Source organism: Sciurus carolinensis, chromosome 1, assembly GCF_902686445.1.
Source record: "Sciurus carolinensis chromosome 1, mSciCar1.2, whole genome shotgun sequence".
NCBI lineage: Eukaryota > Metazoa > Chordata > Mammalia > Rodentia > Sciuridae > Sciurus > Sciurus carolinensis.
Window position 1 is genome coordinate 20,087,961 of NC_062213.1, and position 19,192 is coordinate 20,107,152.

Below are 19,192 nucleotides of genomic sequence, written 5' to 3' on the forward strand. Positions count from 1 at the left end.
TCCCAACAAGCAACTTGTAAAGGTGCTTTAAAGGTAGCTTTCCATCTGAGTTTTTAAGTGGGGAACTTCCTATATGGGATCTGGAAAAGAAGGAGCCCCAGGAAGCATTTAATGTGTGTGTGGCAGGGTGTGGGGGGACTATAGGACAGAGTACAGAGCTCAGATTGGGTTGGAGTTGGAAGAACATTTGTTCCTGGGGTCTGAGACAGTTAGTAGCCTGTTGAAAACCCTGGGCCAGATGAGAAGCTATCCAGAGCCAGGTATAGCGACGTCTTGTATGAAGAAGAGGAGGCCTAGGGAGCTCGGGTTATGCTGAGGCTTCATTCTGGGCCCGTCTTCCCTCTTGATTCTGGGACAACCTAAGACCTGGGTCTGCATTTACTGTCCTCCCAGGGGTCTTGGCGCGAAGGACAGACAAGGAAGAATTCTGCAGATGGAGCGAAGCCTAGACTGGAAGAAGCCAGTTTGCGGAGAACTGAATCTACACACAACTGAAGGAGTAGGGCTAAGGGTCAAGTCTAGAAGCAGGGTCTGAAAAGGAAGGGGACTAAGAAGAACCCGCAGAGGGCACCGAGACAGGACACACACTTGGCAAAGGAGGGGTGCGTCCGCCCACGGAGAAGGGAGAGTTAAGAAGAAAGAGGGACTGGGCAGGCAGGAGTGGCGCGGGGCCGGGAAGGAGCCGGGAAGCTGTCCCTGCCGCAACGTGAGCTTGTAGGACAAGGTACCGAGGCGAGGGTCTCCGAGCCGGCGCGCCGCTGGCGAGCGCCGAGGCTGCAGTAGCTGAACAGGTGAGCGGCCGCTGGGCGGCGGGTCCCCGCCCTTGCCTGCGAGCGTGCCTCCTACGGATTCTCCCCGGCACTTAGCTGTGCGCGGCTCGCTTGGGTTTGGGGTTTTGCAGCTGGCAGCTGGCTTTGTCCCCTCCCCTGTGTCGGTCTCTCCTTCTTGTTTTAGGTTGCTCCACCCCGCCCAGGATCAGGCGAGGGGGAACCAGTGGCGCTGCGCCTGCCAACTCGCGCCGAGTGCGTCTGCGAACTCCGGGAGCGGAGTCCCGCGTGCCGCCTGCTCCCTGCGGGACGCGCTCGCCTCGCTCCCTCCGGCCCCGCGTTCTCCCCGCCGCAACCCTTCCCCACTTTTCCCCCCTTTTGCAATCACATGGCATTTTAAGAATGCCGGAAAGATGGCGGTAGCGGCGGCGGCGGCGGCGGCTGGGCCGGCTGGCGGGGGAGGCGGCCGGGCGCAGCGGAGCGGTCTGCTGGAAGTTTTGGTGCGGGATCGCTGGCATAAAGTTCTGGTGAACTTGAGCGAGGACGCCCTGGTTCTCAGCTGTGAGGAGGGCGCTGCGGCGTACAACGGCATCGGGACTGCCACCAATGGCTCTTTCTGCAGGGGCGCTGGGGCCGGGCACCCGGGTTCCGGAGGCGCGCAGCCCCCCGACTCCCCTGCAGGGGTCCGCACAGCCTTCACCGACCTGCCGGAACAGGTGCCCGAGTCCATCTCCAACCAGAAGCGCGGCGTGAAGGTGCTGAAGCAGGAGTTGGGAGGACTGGGCATCAGCATCAAAGGGGGCAAGGAGAACAAGATGCCTATCCTCATCAGCAAGATCTTCAAGGGGCTGGCGGCCGACCAGACCCAAGCCCTGTACGTGGGCGATGCCATCCTGTCGGTGAACGGAGCAGACCTGCGGGACGCCACCCACGACGAGGCGGTGCAGGCGCTGAAACGCGCTGGCAAGGAAGTGCTGCTGGAAGGTAAGGGGTTAACGCCGCGCGTGCCGCGCACACCTACAGGTCTGCCACCCGCACACTCACACTCAGCCGGTGCCCTCAACCTCAGGGACCCGCGGCGTGTGTGTGTGTGTGTGTGTGTGTGTGTGTGTGTCCTGGGGCGGGGACATCAGGGTGGCCAAGGCATAGAGTTTTGAGTTTGACAACTTTCACCCACCTGGGTACAGCTTGTCCCCACTCCTAAGACGTTACAGGCCCTGACCCGGGAGTGGGTAAATGAAAAGGGAAGGTAAGCAGGGTTTCTTGATGTGATCCGGTGCTAAATGCATGTTGTTTCATTTTTATCAACGGTTAATCCAAGTTTAGTGTAGGGGTTGGCAAGTGGAACGGGACATGAAGAGTAGATAAGATATTAACTCGTCCACGTTGCAAATCAGGGCCATCGATTAACCGCGCGTGACCCTGGTAGTTTTCTGCTTTGTCAAAATGTCCCCCTCAGAAACCTGGGCAACCCAACCTAAAGAGTTGAATGGAATCATAAAGGAGCCAGAGAGGTGGCAGTGTTAGAATGCTAAACTCCAGCAATCCTTCCCCACTTCCCTCATGCACATTGGCGACCCAGTGGGGCTGTGCCTGGGGAGTAGTGCCAAAGGCTGGGAAATGCGTTGCAGTTAGGCACAAGTTCATTTCCACTGCCCCGCGTTGGGCCAGTCAGTCTGGATTCCAGGTTCCTATGGGTGGAGAGCTGAATGGATTTTTCTGCCTGTGTTTTCTGGAGCCTTTTCAGAGTGGTGTGGAATCAACTCTGCCTTTGTAAAGTTTCTCCTGCATATGAAGAACCTTAGAAACTCTCTCTTAAGGTCTGATGTCCTTAATTCCCTAATTATTGACTGTGAATAGGATAGGAAAGACCCTTTCATACCTGTTCTGGGACATGTGGCACTATGTGGGGAAGAAGGGCAGGCAGGCTGGTAGTTACTGGTAATTTCTCCTTTCTCCTATCTCTGCATTTCTGACTTGCTATCTATTCTTCTCTTTAACACTTTGGATATTACTCTGTGGGCCCTAATATCATATAATGATTCTACTTTTTCAGTTTTTCTTGTTGTCCTGGAGGGGATCTTTTATTTAGTTTTGGTTCTAGCTTAAGCTTAGGTGCTCAATGACATGCAGGCAGAGTGAATGAAACAATGTTTCATCTGAGATCTTGTGATTCGGTAATTAATTTAAGAGCTAAACTAAGAATTTAAGTAAATTTCCTTGTCACCTAATTATGCTGGTGTGTGACACAGAAAGTTCCAAGTCAGGGAACTTTGCTAGGTGTGTGACAGCTGATGCAACTCCCTGGTATGTGATGGCCCAACTCCTGATCTAGAATACAAAGAGGGTTTTTCCCCCACTTATTTGTCTAGAGGATTTGTGATTTCTTCATATTTAATTACCACCCTGGATCCAGAAAGTATTTGTTTTGGCTTGATGATTAACATAAGTAAACAGAAAAAAAAAAGTTTTCTGGACTCAGTGTGTGTTGGTTTGGGACACACGGCCACCTGGACAAGGTGGGATCTGGGACAAGTGCAGTTTGGACTGTAAACTGCTGGGTACGTGCTCAGCCTGCAGTATCTACTAAAAATATCCAGGGTCAGAGGGACAAAAGGCAAGTCACTTTTTTTTATTTTTTAATTTTAGACACTGTCCTTTATTTTGTCCCTTCTTTACTTCCTCTCCTGGGTTTCTATTTAACGAATAATGATTGGGCGAAGAGCTAAAACAAAACCCAAAAAACCCTCTCACCAGAAAAGAGAAAAATAAATAAATAAATAGGGAAAAGGTGACTCCCTGTAGTTGAAAATAAATTTAGAAAAAAACAAAAACAAAAAAAACTAAGCAGCTATGTGACTTTCTTGAGATGGCAACGGAAAAGTGAGTTTTGCAAAACCCTCACATGACGTTCCGGAGCACCGCCACATGTTGCAGGCAGGGCATGTGGAAAAGACCTGGGTGCCTTCCAGAAGTGAACCACTTTGGCTCAGTGTGGAAGGCTTATCCCCAGCCTGAATTTTCAGAAATGGACCACTGAGAAGAGACACAGTGCAGGCCTCTCTCAAAACACCATGTCTCTTGTTCAGGCGAAGGCTCTGTGGGTCCTGGAATGGGCTGGACGTGATGCTTGTGGTCATACCTCAAGGCAGACATTGCAACCCTCCCTGTTGTAGCTGGCCTAGTGTAGAGAGTTCGAGTTCAGGGAATTTGCTAGAACCACCCCAGAGCTTCTTAAAACCCAAAACCTCACATTCTGAATGCGGGATCCATAGTGGGATTTCTACTAGAGGCTTTGGGAATGTAAACTGGTTGACTAGGGCACTAAAGGAGACTTTTAAAGGGGTCTTTTATGCCAAATATACAGTTTTAGTTTAGTTTAGTTTGTTTGTTTTGAGGGAGTTTATGGAGATTAGATGAGTACCCCACCCACCATCAGTGTGCACCCCATTACTACACATGCGCCCCCTTGTGGAGAGTTACTACCTCTGCTAACAGAACGCCCGGCAGAGTGAAACCCGGAACTGCAAGTTTCAGTCCTGCATTCTAGTGCTAGATTCTGCCACAGAGTTACAGCTTCTTCCTGAATCTCAATGTCTTCATCCGCAAAATGGGAATAAAGAAACTGCCCGACCTCTTTATTTTACAAGGCTACCCTATGGAGGAGGACTCTTGAGAATAAAGGTCATGCATCAATACCTGCTGCGAGTATTTTTACAATTTAAATGAAACAAACAGGAAATTGGGACAATCCTTTTCTTTTCCTTTACTGGAGTTTATATTTCTTACCTTAAATTGTTTTATTAAAACTGTAATGCTGGGAGGGACCATCCTTCTGGGGACCACAGGAGTCCAACAGAATCTGGGGATCAAGGATCATAATAACTAACACTTCTTGAGCATCCTAGAATTAACTTGCTTTTATTCATGATACACTTAAAGTAATTCTGTGAGGCCAGTGCTATTGTTGCTTACCTTATTAAAGAGGAAACTAAAATTTATGAACACTACTGTTATTGGCTTATAGTAACAGTAGCCGTCTTCCAGGTCTACGTGGATCTAAAAGCTCATGCCTTCAACCTCTAAGCACACATGGAACTGTGCACTGGAGCCAGCTGAAGCTATTGGGCTCCTACCATCCTGCCCCATTCCCCAAATATGCTGAAGTCATGGAGACTACCCTGAGCAGAAAGCCGGAATTATACAGAATACTCAAAAGAGGGGAAGGAAGGAAGATGAAGTATTAAAATCTGGGTACACCAAGCGTCTGGCCATCAAAAGGAAGCTGCTGTGGTATGACGTAGTATACAGAGACAAAGTTGAACACATGGCTAGCATGAACACTAAACCACCATTCAAATTTCAGAAGCAAACAAATTGCCAATTAAGCCATTGATAGGCTAAGTACTCATTAGACTTAGGATCAGAAATTTTCACACTATGTACTCATTTCTCATTTTAGGGAGAGGGATCGAGGACCCCACAATCAACCGTATAGGTATTGGAACCTATAATTCCAGGGGACATCCTTCACATAGACTGCAATGAGTGGAATGTTCTGGAGATGGGCAGGGCTCACCTGCAGAAGCATCCTTGGCAGCTCTGGGTATGGGGAGAGGTTTTTGTCCTTAGTCGGTGCATAAAATAATAATTTGAAATATGTCAACCTTTTGTAATTGAAACAATAATAAAATTAATTATTCTATAACTTTGTCAAGATTGAGTTGTTTTGCCAGGCGCTGTGACACATGCCTGTAATCCCAGTGACTTGGGAGGCTGAGGCAGGAGAATCGTGAGTTCAAAGCCAGTCTCAGCAACAGTAAGGCACTAAGAAACTCAATAAGATCCTGTCTCTAAATAAAATACAAAAAATGAGGCTGGGGATGTGGCTCAGTGGTTAAACACCCCTGGGTTCAACTCTCAGTACCAAAAAAAAAAAAAAATTGAGCTGTTCAGAGTGTTCTGGAAGATTCAAGTGGAAGTGTGGAGGTGGGACTAGACAAAACATCCCTGGGTCCTGTAGAACTGGATCAGAAAAAGTGAAAACTCAAAGGAGAAAGTCAAGGACAGTTCTTAACATGAACTGTGTCCACAGGGCTCCCCTTCAGTTCTGTCCCAGGATGCTGAGGTCACCTGGAATGTCCTTTTCATATCACTCTCTCTGGCAGTGGAAGTGGAGGTGGTGGAACAGAAGATGGGGCTTATGGGTAGACAGTGATTTTTGTGGCAAGATTGGAAGAGAGTTTCATCTTTGAGGAATCTTACTTTATTTAGGCCATACAGATTCTTAAAGGATACTCAGACTCCAGAACCAGAACCTAGGCCTTGAGACCTAGGTTTCTTGTAACTGTTTCATTTTTTAACAAGATACCATATTTGTTTGGCCCTGGTTTTCTTCATTAAACCACCTGTAAATCTTACTCTATCAGAATTCAGATCCAAAGTGCACTTTAATAACAAATTTGTTCATGTCCCTTATATTATTATGAAATGAATTTCATAAGTAATATAGTCTGTCTCTAATTTAAATTTAAAGATAAATGTAATACCCCAACATTAACATAATGAGAAAGTGAAAGATATTATTTTTTTAAAGCAGGATTTCAGTAGATAAATACAGGGACTCAACTACACTAGAGGTAATAATAATGAAGATAATGAATAATGATAATGAAACACCTCTATGTAAAATCATCATCGATGCCCTCCTGAAAATATGAAGGTGTCATTTGGGGTCTCGAAGTCTTTCACTGTGAAGGACTGCCCTGGTATGCCCAGGATCCCTGACTGCCACGACTAAATTCTGGTAGTGTGATAACTCTCCTCCAAATGATATATTTGTCACTCACTGTTCTGAGCAGTTTGCTTGGATTCATGTGGGTTGGTGTCCCTGTTTTACAGATAAGAAAATTGAGGCACAGAGAAGTTTGAGTCTCTTGCCAAAGACGCACAGTAACTGCTGAGTCTTAGATTCCAGCACAGACCTTATAGTTACTGATAAACAGCCCTAGGAGATAAGCAGATTAAGGATGCTCATTTCCACCTTTTTTTATTAGGAAAATGAAGCTCCAAGAGATGAGTGATTTGTCCTAATTAAGTCTTCTACTTTCTTGTGTGGTGTTTTAGTCTTCTATTGCTGTTATGACAAGGTATCAGGAACCCTACTACATACAACACCCACGTATTATCTTACAGGGATTTGGTTTTTTTTTTTTTTTTTTTTTTTTTTTGGTGGGGGGTACTGGGGATTGAACTCAGGGTCACTCGACCACTGAGCCACATCCTCAGCCCTTTTTTTGTATTTTATTTAGAGACAAGATCTCTTTGAGTTACTTAGCACCTCACTGTTGCTGAGGCTGGCTTTGAACTCACAATCCTCCTGCCTCAGCCTCCCAAGCCACTGGATTACTGGCATATGCCACCGTGCCTAGCAACAGGAATTTTTTTTTTAAGTCACAAGTCTGACAAAGGTCTTATTGAACTAAAGTGAAGTGTACCTGGCTGCATTCCCTTCTGGAGACCCTAGGGTGAATCTCTCTGCCTTTCTAGAATTTTCAGTAGTCCACATATCTTGGCTCATGGTCTCCTTCCTGTTTTTAAGACTCCAATGGTAGGTTGAATCCTCCTCACATTTGACTACTCCTACCTCTTCTTTGGACACCTTTTATTTTTAAGGACCCTTGTGATTACTCTGGTCACACCCAGATAATTCAAGATAATCTCGCCACATGCCACATTAAGGTCAACTGGACTCAACATCCTTGAGTCCATCTTCAACTTTAGTTCACCGTTACCATGTAAGGTAACTTGTTTGAAGGATCTGGAGACTAAAACGTAGACACCTTTGGAAAAGAACATTACGATGCCTGTCAAATGGAGTTTACTGAAGTAGTAATGCAAAGGGAGTTCCCAGGTAGTCCTTCCAGAATCTACTGCACCTCAGTAAATAAGGTCTTTCTTGCTCATTGAAAGAAAGTTTCTCATTCATTTACATACTTATCCACCTAATGAGTCATTTATTGGGGGTCTTCTATGTGTCACATGCCAGTAGGACTTCTCCCTCAAGAGGCACCAATCTAGTGACAGATATGGATAAGCGTGGTGCAAATACCCATAGGACAGAGGAAGAAGGGTTACCTCGGGGGTGTTATAAAATTCTGTGGTATTCCTGGAGAAGGGCGCCTGGTCAATCCTTGGACGGGTTATGGAAGGCAGTGCCTCAAGGAAGCCCCCAGGAGAGTAGGGGCATCCACTGTAACTGAGCATGCTTAGGAAGGCAGAATGTGACCTTCACACCATACTGATGGGCAAGAGTGGAAAGCCGAATGGAAACCAGACCTGTGTGTACAGAACTGGACTTTGTCCTGAGGCTGAGGTGTTTAAAGCAGGGACATCACTTGTTTTCCATTTCAGGAAGGTAATGCTAGAGACACTTCTATCAGAAGGTGGGCCAGGCTCTGGTGTTTAGCCCCTTCCCCTGAATTTTACTTAAGAGCACCTTCTCAAGCAAGGACAGCTTTGTAAAGTGGTTTTGCTCACATTATGATGTTATGGTCAAGACAACCTTTTTGGATGGAGGGACTGGCACTGTGATCTCCTTGGATTCACAGGAGGAAGGAGAAGTGCCAGAGAGAAGGTGACTTACCTGAAGTTACTTTGTAATTGATGGAGCTGGGAATCAGATCGCCTAACCCCCCATCCAGCTCATCCTGCTGTGCACTACCCAAACTCAAGATATCCCATAGTGGACAGAGGGAGTTGAAGAGGTATAAGCTGTGGCCCCTGATTTCAGAGAGCCTAAAGTAACAAAGGAGGCAGCCATCAGACACTGACTGCGAAGTCCTTGAGATGATTCATGACAAGCCGGTGTACTCAGTGATGAGGATTAGCATGTGCCCAGAGTGTAGGGCAGGTCCTGCACACAGTAGGCTATTAAAATGTTAGAAAGGAAGTAATGCAAAGCAAATAGATGGAAGGAAGGAAGAAGGGGAAAAGGGAAGGAGAGAGGGAGGGAGGGAAAGGACAAAGAGGAGGGATGGAGGGAGAAAAGAAGGAAGTCAGAGAGGGAGGGAGGGAAAGAATCCTGGGACTAGTTTCCCTTTTTCCTGACCACTCACCCTGCGCTGCTAGGGTGATAAACCCTTGGCATTAGGTAATGAGAATTACACCTGGTTCTATAGAGAGTGATAAGGAAGTGACTTTCTAGATCTGGAAACACTTGCTTAACATAGACCCATCTTGAAAGACAGTTGAAAGTGGAACAAGACAAGATTTTAAAAGTTCTAGGAAAATGTAATTATCCTTTTAATGTTATATTTATAACCCCCTCTCCTGCACCCCTGTGGCTCAGAGCCTACCAATTTGAATATGTAAGAACACTTTTTACCTGAGGAGATGAAAACTGTCTGCTTGGATATTTTAATTGTGTCTTTTTTACGCTTATGTGTCTGTGTGAGGATGTGGACCGTCTTCCTTCAGTGAAGCTGGTGGGAACGGCTCTCCAACTCCTTATTTCTGTTGTGGTGGGTGATGTGCTTCACGTTCAGCCATCCATTTTAGAAGTCGCCCCATGGAGTATGGAGTATGTATTAAAAATAACTCACTGCACAAAGCTCCATATTTGTGAAAGGCATCTAGCCGAAGCTACCAGTGGTCTGCTTGGAAAATTATTCCCTAGCAGCTACTGGCCTTCTAAGCATTCCATTTCACATGATGCATTTCAAAGCAGTTAATGTTAAAGAAAAGCCAGAAGTTCCCCTGCATTTATACCAAGTGTTTTATATACCAAACCTCATTACCCACTTCACTGGCCTTGATCTATAATAATGCTTGCCTTTAGCTCTGGCCTGCAGAGTGACTCTTAAGTGGAAATACACATTACCCACCACGAAGTCAGTGTTCTAGCAGACCCATGCAGATGAGCCTCACTCTCAAAGTGGGCTGGACGAGATGGAAAAGTTCATGATGCACAGTGATCATGAAGGAAATTAAAATGATGACCTATGTGTAAGCTCAGTACTTTTTAAAACTGCTGCTCCTGTGGGAAGATTCATCTAAAATTTGCCTGGTTGCTGAATATTGATGCTTTTAACAAATCCAGTTTATTTGCATTGCTCTGCATACTGCCATGTTTCATTCCATCATAGTTTTGGTCTTTTTTTTTTTTTTTTTGTCCCTGTCCACCTCAAAGCTGTAAGCAGTACATATAGGTTGGTGGTTTAGAGGGTGGACTTTCCCTTGGCTCTGTCTGGGCTGAACCCTTATTCCACCTCTTCCCAGCTGTGGGAGCTCATTGAAGTTACTAAACTACAAGCCTCAATTTCTTAATCAGTAAAGTAAATTTTCTTTTCTTGGGTTTGCTGTGAGGAGTAAAGTGATTGTGTATGAAAAGCAGTCAGTCAGCTTATTGCTGGAGCAGAGTAAGGACTCAATAATCGCTGGCCATGTAGCACATACAGAGCCAGGTGTTATTTTCAGATTGAGGGTTCAATCAAGTTAAAGGGTTTAATCACATATTGAGAAAGGTCTTTGGGGGGGCACATGGGACAGTTTTCAATTTGCCATGTGAGGGAACAGTGTAACGGATATCTCAAAGGGAGTTTGCTTGCTTTGAAGGGATCAGAGTTATGAACCCACATGGGTGTATTTTGTTAATGATTTTTAGTAATGTCACATGTTTTCCTTCAAACAGACCACAGTGTAGGCTGCTGTGGGTTTTGGTGGGCAAAAGTAAAATCTGTATTAAAATGCTGATTTTGCAGAAAGATGCAGGGAAAAAAAGTGTTTTGTAAAGGAAAGCCAGAAAGCAAGGATTTAAACTACACAGCAAAATGCAAACTTCTGTGAAAAATTGTAGGAATGTGAAGATCTTATTAGCTAAAAGAAGCCAAAATGTTTCTTTTATTAAAAATGTAAATTTACATAACTATTTTATGTAAATTTACATAAATGTACTTACATAACTGCTATTAAACCAGTATTATACTTCAGTTTTTTATTCAATTATGTAGTACTTTGTTGTATGGAATCCAAGTGATCAACCAGTGGATCACATATCATGTTTATGTACCTGTAAGGGAGAAAAAAATTGTCTGAGATAGAGTCAAGTAGGATGGCCGCTTAAAGTTAGGATGCGACAGGCTGAACCTTCAATTTATGGGAAATAGGAACAAAAGCCCATCACACAGAACAACAACAAAGACTCTTTGAAATCTCTAATTTGGTACTGATGGAAGGAGGAGAAAAAGTATTTCTCTTGAGATTTTGAAAGGCAAATTGGTTCTAATAAATATTTAGGTTTGAATTTACAATGTCATTGTGCATTTGAAAAAATGTTTGGGCAGATAATTGAAAGTGGTCTCAGGTGGAAAGAGGCCTGGATGAGTGACAAGAGCAGTTAGTTGGTGACACTCTCCAAAGGAACTCAGCTTCCATCCAAACCTCCAGTGACTTCATGATGCCAGCAATACTAAGGCTTATTCTCAACATCAGAGATGAAAAACATAAAAAGCAGAAGCAGTTTGAACTGATTCAACATGGCGTATAGTACCTACGCAATATTATTAGTGCAAAAAGTATTTCTTTTAAGGTTTTTAAGATGGGACTTTTTTGGTAGATTGAAGCAAAAATCTATGTTGGAATGAGATGAAATTCAAGTTCTTTTGAAGAACAGTGCAGAGGGGAGACAGGTGTAGAGGGATAGGTTACATTCATACAAATTACAAATGCATTTTACAAAATAATAAAGAAGTTTACAAATATGAGTAAGTGCTGCCACAGAACTTACAGCATACCCAAAGTGAAGGCACAAAGGATATGTGAAGTTAAAAGGAAGGATTTTCAGAAGAAGGTGACTTAATATTAAGTGTTGCGATTTGGATCTGGAATGTTCCATAGGTTCGTGGAAGAGCCATGGTGAGGTCCTGCAGGCAGCAGTGGTGGAGCTTTGGGAATGTGATTAGATACTGGGGCCCTGGCCTCATCATTGGATCAATCCATTTAGGTAATCAAAACAGAATGTTCTATGGGGAATTTGTGGAAACTGAGGAGGCAGAACCTTGTTGGAGGGAGTAGGTCCTTGGGGGTGTGCCCCTGGATACTCTACCTTGTCCCTGGCTCCTTCTCATCTCTCTGCTTCCTCTATGAGGTGACCAGCCTCCTCTGTCACACACTCCCAGGCCCAAAGCAATGGAGCCAGCTGGCAATGGACTGAAACCTTTGAAACTGAGCCAAAATAAATCTTTCCTCCTTTAAGTTGTTCTTGTCAGGTATTTTGGTCACAGTTGACTAATACAGGAGGGTTATATAAGCAAAGTGAAATATAAAATATAGGTAATTATTTGACTATTTGGGGCTCTGCATTTCAAATACTTTCATCTGCAGCATTCTTTCATCTATAATGAAAATCAAGGTTAATGATTTTTCTTTTTTGCTTGCAATATTCCTATATTTCCCTCTGTTCTCTACTTCATTTCTAAAAAATTTCTAAATTAACATAATATATGCTTATAGCCTTCCTTTGTCTATCTTTCCTCACACCCTCTCCTGCCCAGATTTTAGAGTCTGTACAGTATTTTCCAGAAAATAATTAGAATATTAAAATAAACCATAATGTCAATAATATTTAAAAATTAGAATATACATTTTAATATTTTAAGTATTAAGCTTATACTACTATTTCATGATTTATCAATTCCAGGCATTATTGACCAAACCAGTCAATGTTTATAAAATGATGACCATGTAAATATTGTTCCATTTTCTAGTTAAATAATATTGTATGATTAGGTTTCTTGAAGTTAGTTACTGCTTCTCTTTCCCATTTGCTTAGTTTCTTAATATTTTTTGAGAAAAATTTAAAAAATATCTGTTATTTTTCTTCTTCCAAATGCAACAATAGATTTACCAAATTTCTAGCAATAATTTTTCTAAATACTCATATATGTTAAATAATCCACCCATTCTGTTTATTTTTTTCCTGAAGCCCTGTCACTTGGACTACTCCCTCTTGGGCCCTCTGGCCTGAAGATCTTATACTTCAGTTCTGGGGCATTTTCCTGTACAGTTTCTTGCCCTCATTTTCTTTGTTCTCTGTATGAGGAAATCCTGTCAGTTAAATGTTGGACCCCTGTATTAAATCACTAAGAAACTGATTTTCATTGTTGCCTGATTGTTTTTTTTTTTTCCTCAAACTGCCCTTCTGTTTTTATTTTTGTTCTCTTCCCCCCCCCCCATGGAGAATTACTATACTTTTATCTACCCCCTTGCCTTGATTTTTTTTTTCATTTCATCTGTCATACAGCTCTCTAAGTTCCAAAACTACTTTCTTGTTCTCTCATTGATCCTTTTTAATATAGCATCCTCTCGTTGCTTTGTGGATACCCTATCTTTTCTTGTCTCCTGAGCATGTTACAAATAGTTTTTGAGAATTCTTTGTTTGCACCAGTATTGATTCAGGTGTCTCCACGTTCTTTTCTCTCGTCTTCATTCTTGAGTGTGCTATGCTTCTCTGATGATTTCATCTCCCCGAAGATTCGTTTCATCTTTGTACACCTTGAGAGTCAGAGCCTGTGTTGAGGAATGAAGTGCATGAAGTTTATTTGAGATATAATCTGAGGAAACACTGGAGTGGAGTGAGGACATGAGACAGTGAGGGAAATGAGCTTATAATGAAGACCCCACTGTGAGCCACTCAGTCTCTCTAGAGCTCAGCATATCCCAATGGAAGGCTGTGGAAGCCAGGTACAACTTACTAACCAACTATTCATCCATCTTTTCATTAAGAGATGCTTCTGGGACATGAACTCTGTGGTACTTCTGGCTAGCATCTCAGTGAGAATCATGTGCACTACCAACTAAAAGATGTCCTCAGGCAGAAAACTGCAGTTATTCCTCGTCAGCTGACTTCTGCATGTAGAACTGAACACATAGGAAGTAACATATAAATTAAGGCTTTGTCATAATCACATTTCTCAATCTAAAAGTGGTTAGAGGAAATTGTGGTGGAAGATGTCTTATGCACAGTGCTAAACATATTTTCATCTCATATCAGTTGTAAAAACTTGGTTCAGAACAGGATTGAGTATATTATCCCTGGGAAACTTGCAAGGTAATAATTCAAGCCACTTTTACCAGTTTCTTAATTTCTTTGAATTTGTAGCCAGCAGAGAATCATTCAGATCTAGTTGATGGTTATTGCACAGTTCCTATGCGTAGAGAAGGTACTCAATTGAACTGAAGGGGAGTCGTTTTCATCAGCTTTTTCATATCTGTGACCAAAAGACCTGACAAGAACAATTAGAGCAAGAAAAAAAATGTATTTGGCACTCACAGTTTCAGAGGTCTCAGTCCATAGATGACTGACTGCATTACTCTGGGACCAAGGTGAGGCAGCACATCATGGTAGAAAGGGCATGGTGGAGGAAAGCAGCTCAGAACATGGCCACCAGGAGAACATGGCCCCCTAGTGACCAGAAAGATCTCTGCTCACCAGGGACAAAATGCAAACCCCAAAGCTATGCCTCCAGTGACCTACTTCCTCCAGCCACTCCCCACTTGCCTACAGTTACCACCCAGTTAATCATCTGTGGATTAATACACTGATTGATTTACAACTTTCATAATCTGATCACTTTACCTCTGAAGATTCTTGAAGTTTCTTACACATAAACTTTTGGAAATACCTCAGAATTAAACCATACCAGGAGCATTGTGTACTTCAACGTTTCTCAACCTCAGCACTGTTGACGTTTGGGGTCAGTAACTGTTGTATAGGGAGGGGGGAATTCTTTTTATGGTAGGATGTTGAGTAGAATCCTGACTTTCAGCTGCAGGTACCATCTTCTCCTTCTAGTTGTGATCCACAAAAATGTCTTCAGACACTGCCAAATGTCCTCTGGAGGGCAAAAAGAGCCCCCATTGAGAGTCACTGGTGTAGAGCCTACAGCATTGGCTCTCAAGGTTGGTCACACCTTGATATACCTGGGAAGCTTTAAAAACCCTCATGATGGATCCTTCCCCAAGAGATCCTGGTTTTAGTTAGTCTTGGATTCATTTAGGGCCTTAGGAACTTTAAAACCTCTCCAGATGATTCCATTGTCTCCTCAGGCCTGAGAACCACTGGCCCAGACTGTTTACTAGCTGTGAGGTGGTGAAACACTGACATGGAACAGCCAGGAGTGCTGAGGCCTGTGGTCAGTGGTCAGATCTAAGGTGGTCACCTTACACTACTTGTTGCCATGTAGACAATATTGCCTTTCTCTTTTGCCTAGAGTCTCTGACTCTTGTGGTTTCGTTTTTGTCAATTTGCAATTTGGAGCATACATAGACATTAAGAGTATACCTCTCTCTTTTGCTAGCTAGTACTATTCCTGTTATATGTCCACAGGGAACTATTAAGTCACAGAGTGACAGTTAAAAGCTAGGCATGGAGCAGAGTGGACAAACTTGCTTTGGAAACTTGTGCAGTTGGCTCACTTGTCCAGGCCTCCATTTTCTCATTGATGACATGGGGGAGCAATAGCACTTTCTTTATAGGACTGATAAGAAAATTAAAAGCATTGATACAGAACTTAGTGCAGTAGCTAACATCAAGTTTCCAGTGTTAAATATAAAACTGGTTTGGCTGTTATTATAATCCATTTGCCTTTTTCCACTTGACTATATCAGCTTCATAGAGAAAGGGTCAGGTTTTATATTTAACACTTTATTGAACTCAATAGAATTGACCCATTGGTAATTGTTGATTCATAGCAATGGCCTTAAGATAGCCAGAGTTGAGCAAAAGTAAGAAATGACTGATTTTGTTAGCAAGGTTTACTGATTATAAAATAATTTACATAACTTTGGATCAACAACTACCCAAGAATGTCTTCAGATCATTGGTCTTCGTTATATCAACTCCTGGTTGAAAGGGAATCTAATTAACAAAGTAGGGTGCACTATCCCAATCCTTATTTCTGAACTAGAAATCCAGAATGTTGTTATGGATGACCTGACTTCAAAATACTTTAAACACATAAATTTTTTATATTTTATTTTATATTTTATTTCAAATTATAACTGTGTCACAGATTCAGTGTTTCTCACTTTTCCAGTAAAGACAGTCTCCACAAGTTTATTTTTGCCTCATCTATGACGTGACTGGAGTCTATGTGCCATGTAAGGTGTAAGTCCATGTTCCATGTTTATCAAGGGAAAATTAATACAACTTCATATAGCTATTCCAAGTCCTCAGTTAAGTTGTATATCCTTCAAAAAAATGCCCAGAAGGACTGGAAGAAATATCTGAAAAAAAAAATTTTGTAAAATAGGAATCTCAATAAATGGTCTGTAAAATCCCACCCTCAGCTATTTACTTTCTTTTTCTCCTCCTCATCCTCTTCCTTCACTTTTTAAATATAAAGCTGCATATTTGTGCACATATAATGTGAAATGTACTTTGGGAAAGTGGAAAGTTTTTTCTGAAAAAGTTGTGGAGACAGATCATCCTTACAAAATGCACAGAACACTATTGCAGCTTTGCTGAAAGGGCAATATAAATAGTAAATGCACACAGACACGCAGGGAAGAACCCTGAAAGTCAGCACAGTAAGGGATATTCTCTTGCCTGGGCCTGCAGTGGATACAGAATAGCTCATGCTTGTCAGCCAATGCCTGTTTCCATGCTGTGTAAAAACAGCATGCTTTCCACACAGAGTAGTTTTAATTTAAGTCCCTTGGGAATCCTTTCCCACCAGGTTGGAAATGTGAAGCTCTCCGGGGCAGGTCCCAGGTGCCAGAGCCTCCCACGTCATGGGCACTCTATTTCAGTTTTCTGGACCCAGACCCGTTTTATAGATTGTTGGCTCTCTTTCCCCTCAATCTCCTTTTACATGTCTCGCTCCTATTATCCATAGAACATGTCCCCCTGAGATTCGTATGTTGAAGTCCTAACCCTCATAGCCTAAAGGAGTTATCAACTGAAAATTCACAAATTGACATGTTGATGCTGTAGTTGTAAAACTAACAAGATGGTCATTTATAGCAATCCTTCTCTGTATCTTTACCCTTTCTTTCTAGTACCTTACACCACATGTACGTACATAGGGCATATGCTATATGCTGTTTATTGGTTTCTTGTCTGCATCCCCTGTTTTACATTTATATTCTCTAGTACCTGGAACTTGGTGTGCATTTAATAAATACTTTTTGAATGAGTGAATGAATGAATGAGTGTTCTTCTTTAAGTAACTTGACTTTACAGAAGATGCTCTCATTAGTTCATGTGAAAGAAGGAACTTACCTTCTGGGTTTTCTACCCTCTCAGTTTTCTAGATGAAGATCTGAGAGAAACCTGGGCTTATGGACCTGGAAGAGTGGTGAGGGAGGTTTAAAAAAAGGAATGTTTGTTTTTTGTTTTTGTTTTGTGTTTTTAATTTCAGCAATTCCATCTTAAGTTATTGAGTTGTGCCATGCTTCAGGATATTGTACGATCTAAGGGACTTCTTGATGTCTTTCCAGTTTTCTACAGAGTGGTCATGAAGTTCACCTCCATTACTAAACTTACCACCTCTTTGCTCATCCTTCCGGTTTGATTCATTAAAGGGGAAGGGAGCCAAGTGAAAAGGAAACTTAATTTCCTGGACTCACCCTGTTATTTGTCATAACTAAACCAATTGCACATTTTTTTCCTTCCACAGCGTAAAACAATGATCACACTTGACCTAAATTAAAAATAAGTTGAAGTATATATTCGTCATTGAGAAAGTATGAGCTAGTCACACTTCTCAAAAGCTCTTTCATGTGGTTCAAATAGCAAAGATAGGAAGATTTTTTTAAAAAAACTAATGATTTTGTTGTTCTTTGGCAGCAGCATTTAACATTCAGTTGAATTATTGGCTTGTTAATGTGTTCTAGAATCTTGTAAGTAAGATTTGAAAAACCATCTTAGAAAAACTTGTGTTCACCTAGTCCAAACAATGTAGGGGTTGAAGTAAAATAGGCTGACTTCCAGTTGCACGACTTTTCGGACACCAACCGGCTCATGTTTGTAATTCTCACTGGAAGAGAGAAAGGTTTTGAACTGGAGTTGGTCCCTTGAGTGGAATGGTTCACAGATTATGTCCTGGTAGATTACATTTGAGAACAGTATTTCTTCACGGGCAGCCTGTGTACTGTTAGATCTCCACTTGCCTTATCTTTTGAGCTGCATGATTAGAAGTGGTTACTGCAGTGCTGTGGAAAAATTTACCAGGAGGTTATCGTATTTAATGTTTCAGAAAACTTGCTTTTGAAGGCGATAACAACATTTCTTAATCACTGTGCCGTTGGGCAAGCACAGGTGTGTTGCATATCGTTAAATCGCTCTTTCCTGAGGACCTAATGTTGTTCTTTGAAAGTATTTGGCTCTCTTTCCACTTTTTGTTCTCCCACCTTCTCCTTATGCCAAAGAAAGCACATTTTCCAGACTCACTTTCCATGCCCAGCAAGGTATTGCTTCAGATATCCTAAGTGTGTGTCCTTTAAAATCACTTTCAACCCCACTTGCATTTCTGAGCACACGATGAATATTTCCCGTTCTGCGTACGTGGACTTAGCACCTCCTGTGTACAGAAAACCAGAGATAGAAACATTGACAAAGTGCCAGTACCAGTCCTTGAGGCACTTCAAATGCCCTTGGAAAAACAGACCTACAGAGGGGCCGAATTCTGTATTCTTCCCTTAGCCTGCCTCCTGTTAAAATCAGGGAGAATGGTGGTGTAACAGACAGTTCAATCCCAGTAACAAAACTGGCGGACTGGAATGACATTTCAATCCATGGTGGTTACATTCAAATTATGAGTCTTCAAAGGACAGTGATGGAAAAGCAGGGAACAATTGATATGAATCAGTTCTATAAAGCTGGCTACCTTTTCATTTTAACTGAAAGATAAAACCAAACCTTTGATCCGCCATCAGAACCTGCTACGACTTTAGCCTGAACCTGCTTTTCCATCTTCACATGTGGATGCTGCTTCTTCAGTTAGACAGTCCTACTTACCTTCTATCTGAAAGCATTGTGCCATGTAGGAATTGCCATAGTACCTGGCCGGCAACTGGAAGTTTATCTTGGGAGAACAATCAATGAATGAATGAGAATACAAATGCATGTATTTCTTCTTTCTCTGCTATTTTCACACCATTTTATACACCTTCTACATCAAGAAGATTCTAATTCCAAATTCCAGAGAGAGAGGGGATCTAAGTGGTATGGCTGGGGTCAGGCATCTCTTCTTTCTATAGAGAACTGAACTTGGGAAGTCAGCCAGATGCCCACTCAGTCAGCATCCTGGGCACACCCTCTAGAAGGGGTTCTTGGGCAAGACTTGCCATTTCTTGGAGTAGCTTGCAGAACAGAGTTCTTTAAGAAAGTGATGGGAATCAAGTGTCTGGAAGGGGCAGTCAGG

At 42.6% G+C, this 19,192-nt stretch overlaps 1 protein-coding gene across 1 annotated transcript in view; it reads left to right on the top strand.

Annotated features, from left to right (window-relative positions):
* The first annotated feature begins 856 nt into the window (after window positions 1-856).
* The window catches only part of Sntb1 (syntrophin beta 1), a 244,176-nt gene continuing 225,840 nt past the window's right edge, over window positions 857-19,192 (top strand). The window contains exon 1 of the mRNA XM_047557284.1: window positions 857-1,751. Within this exon, the coding sequence (XP_047413240.1) occupies window positions 1,181-1,751 (571 nt within the window). The 5' untranslated portion in view covers window positions 857-1,180. The remainder of the gene's footprint in view (window positions 1,752-19,192) is intronic.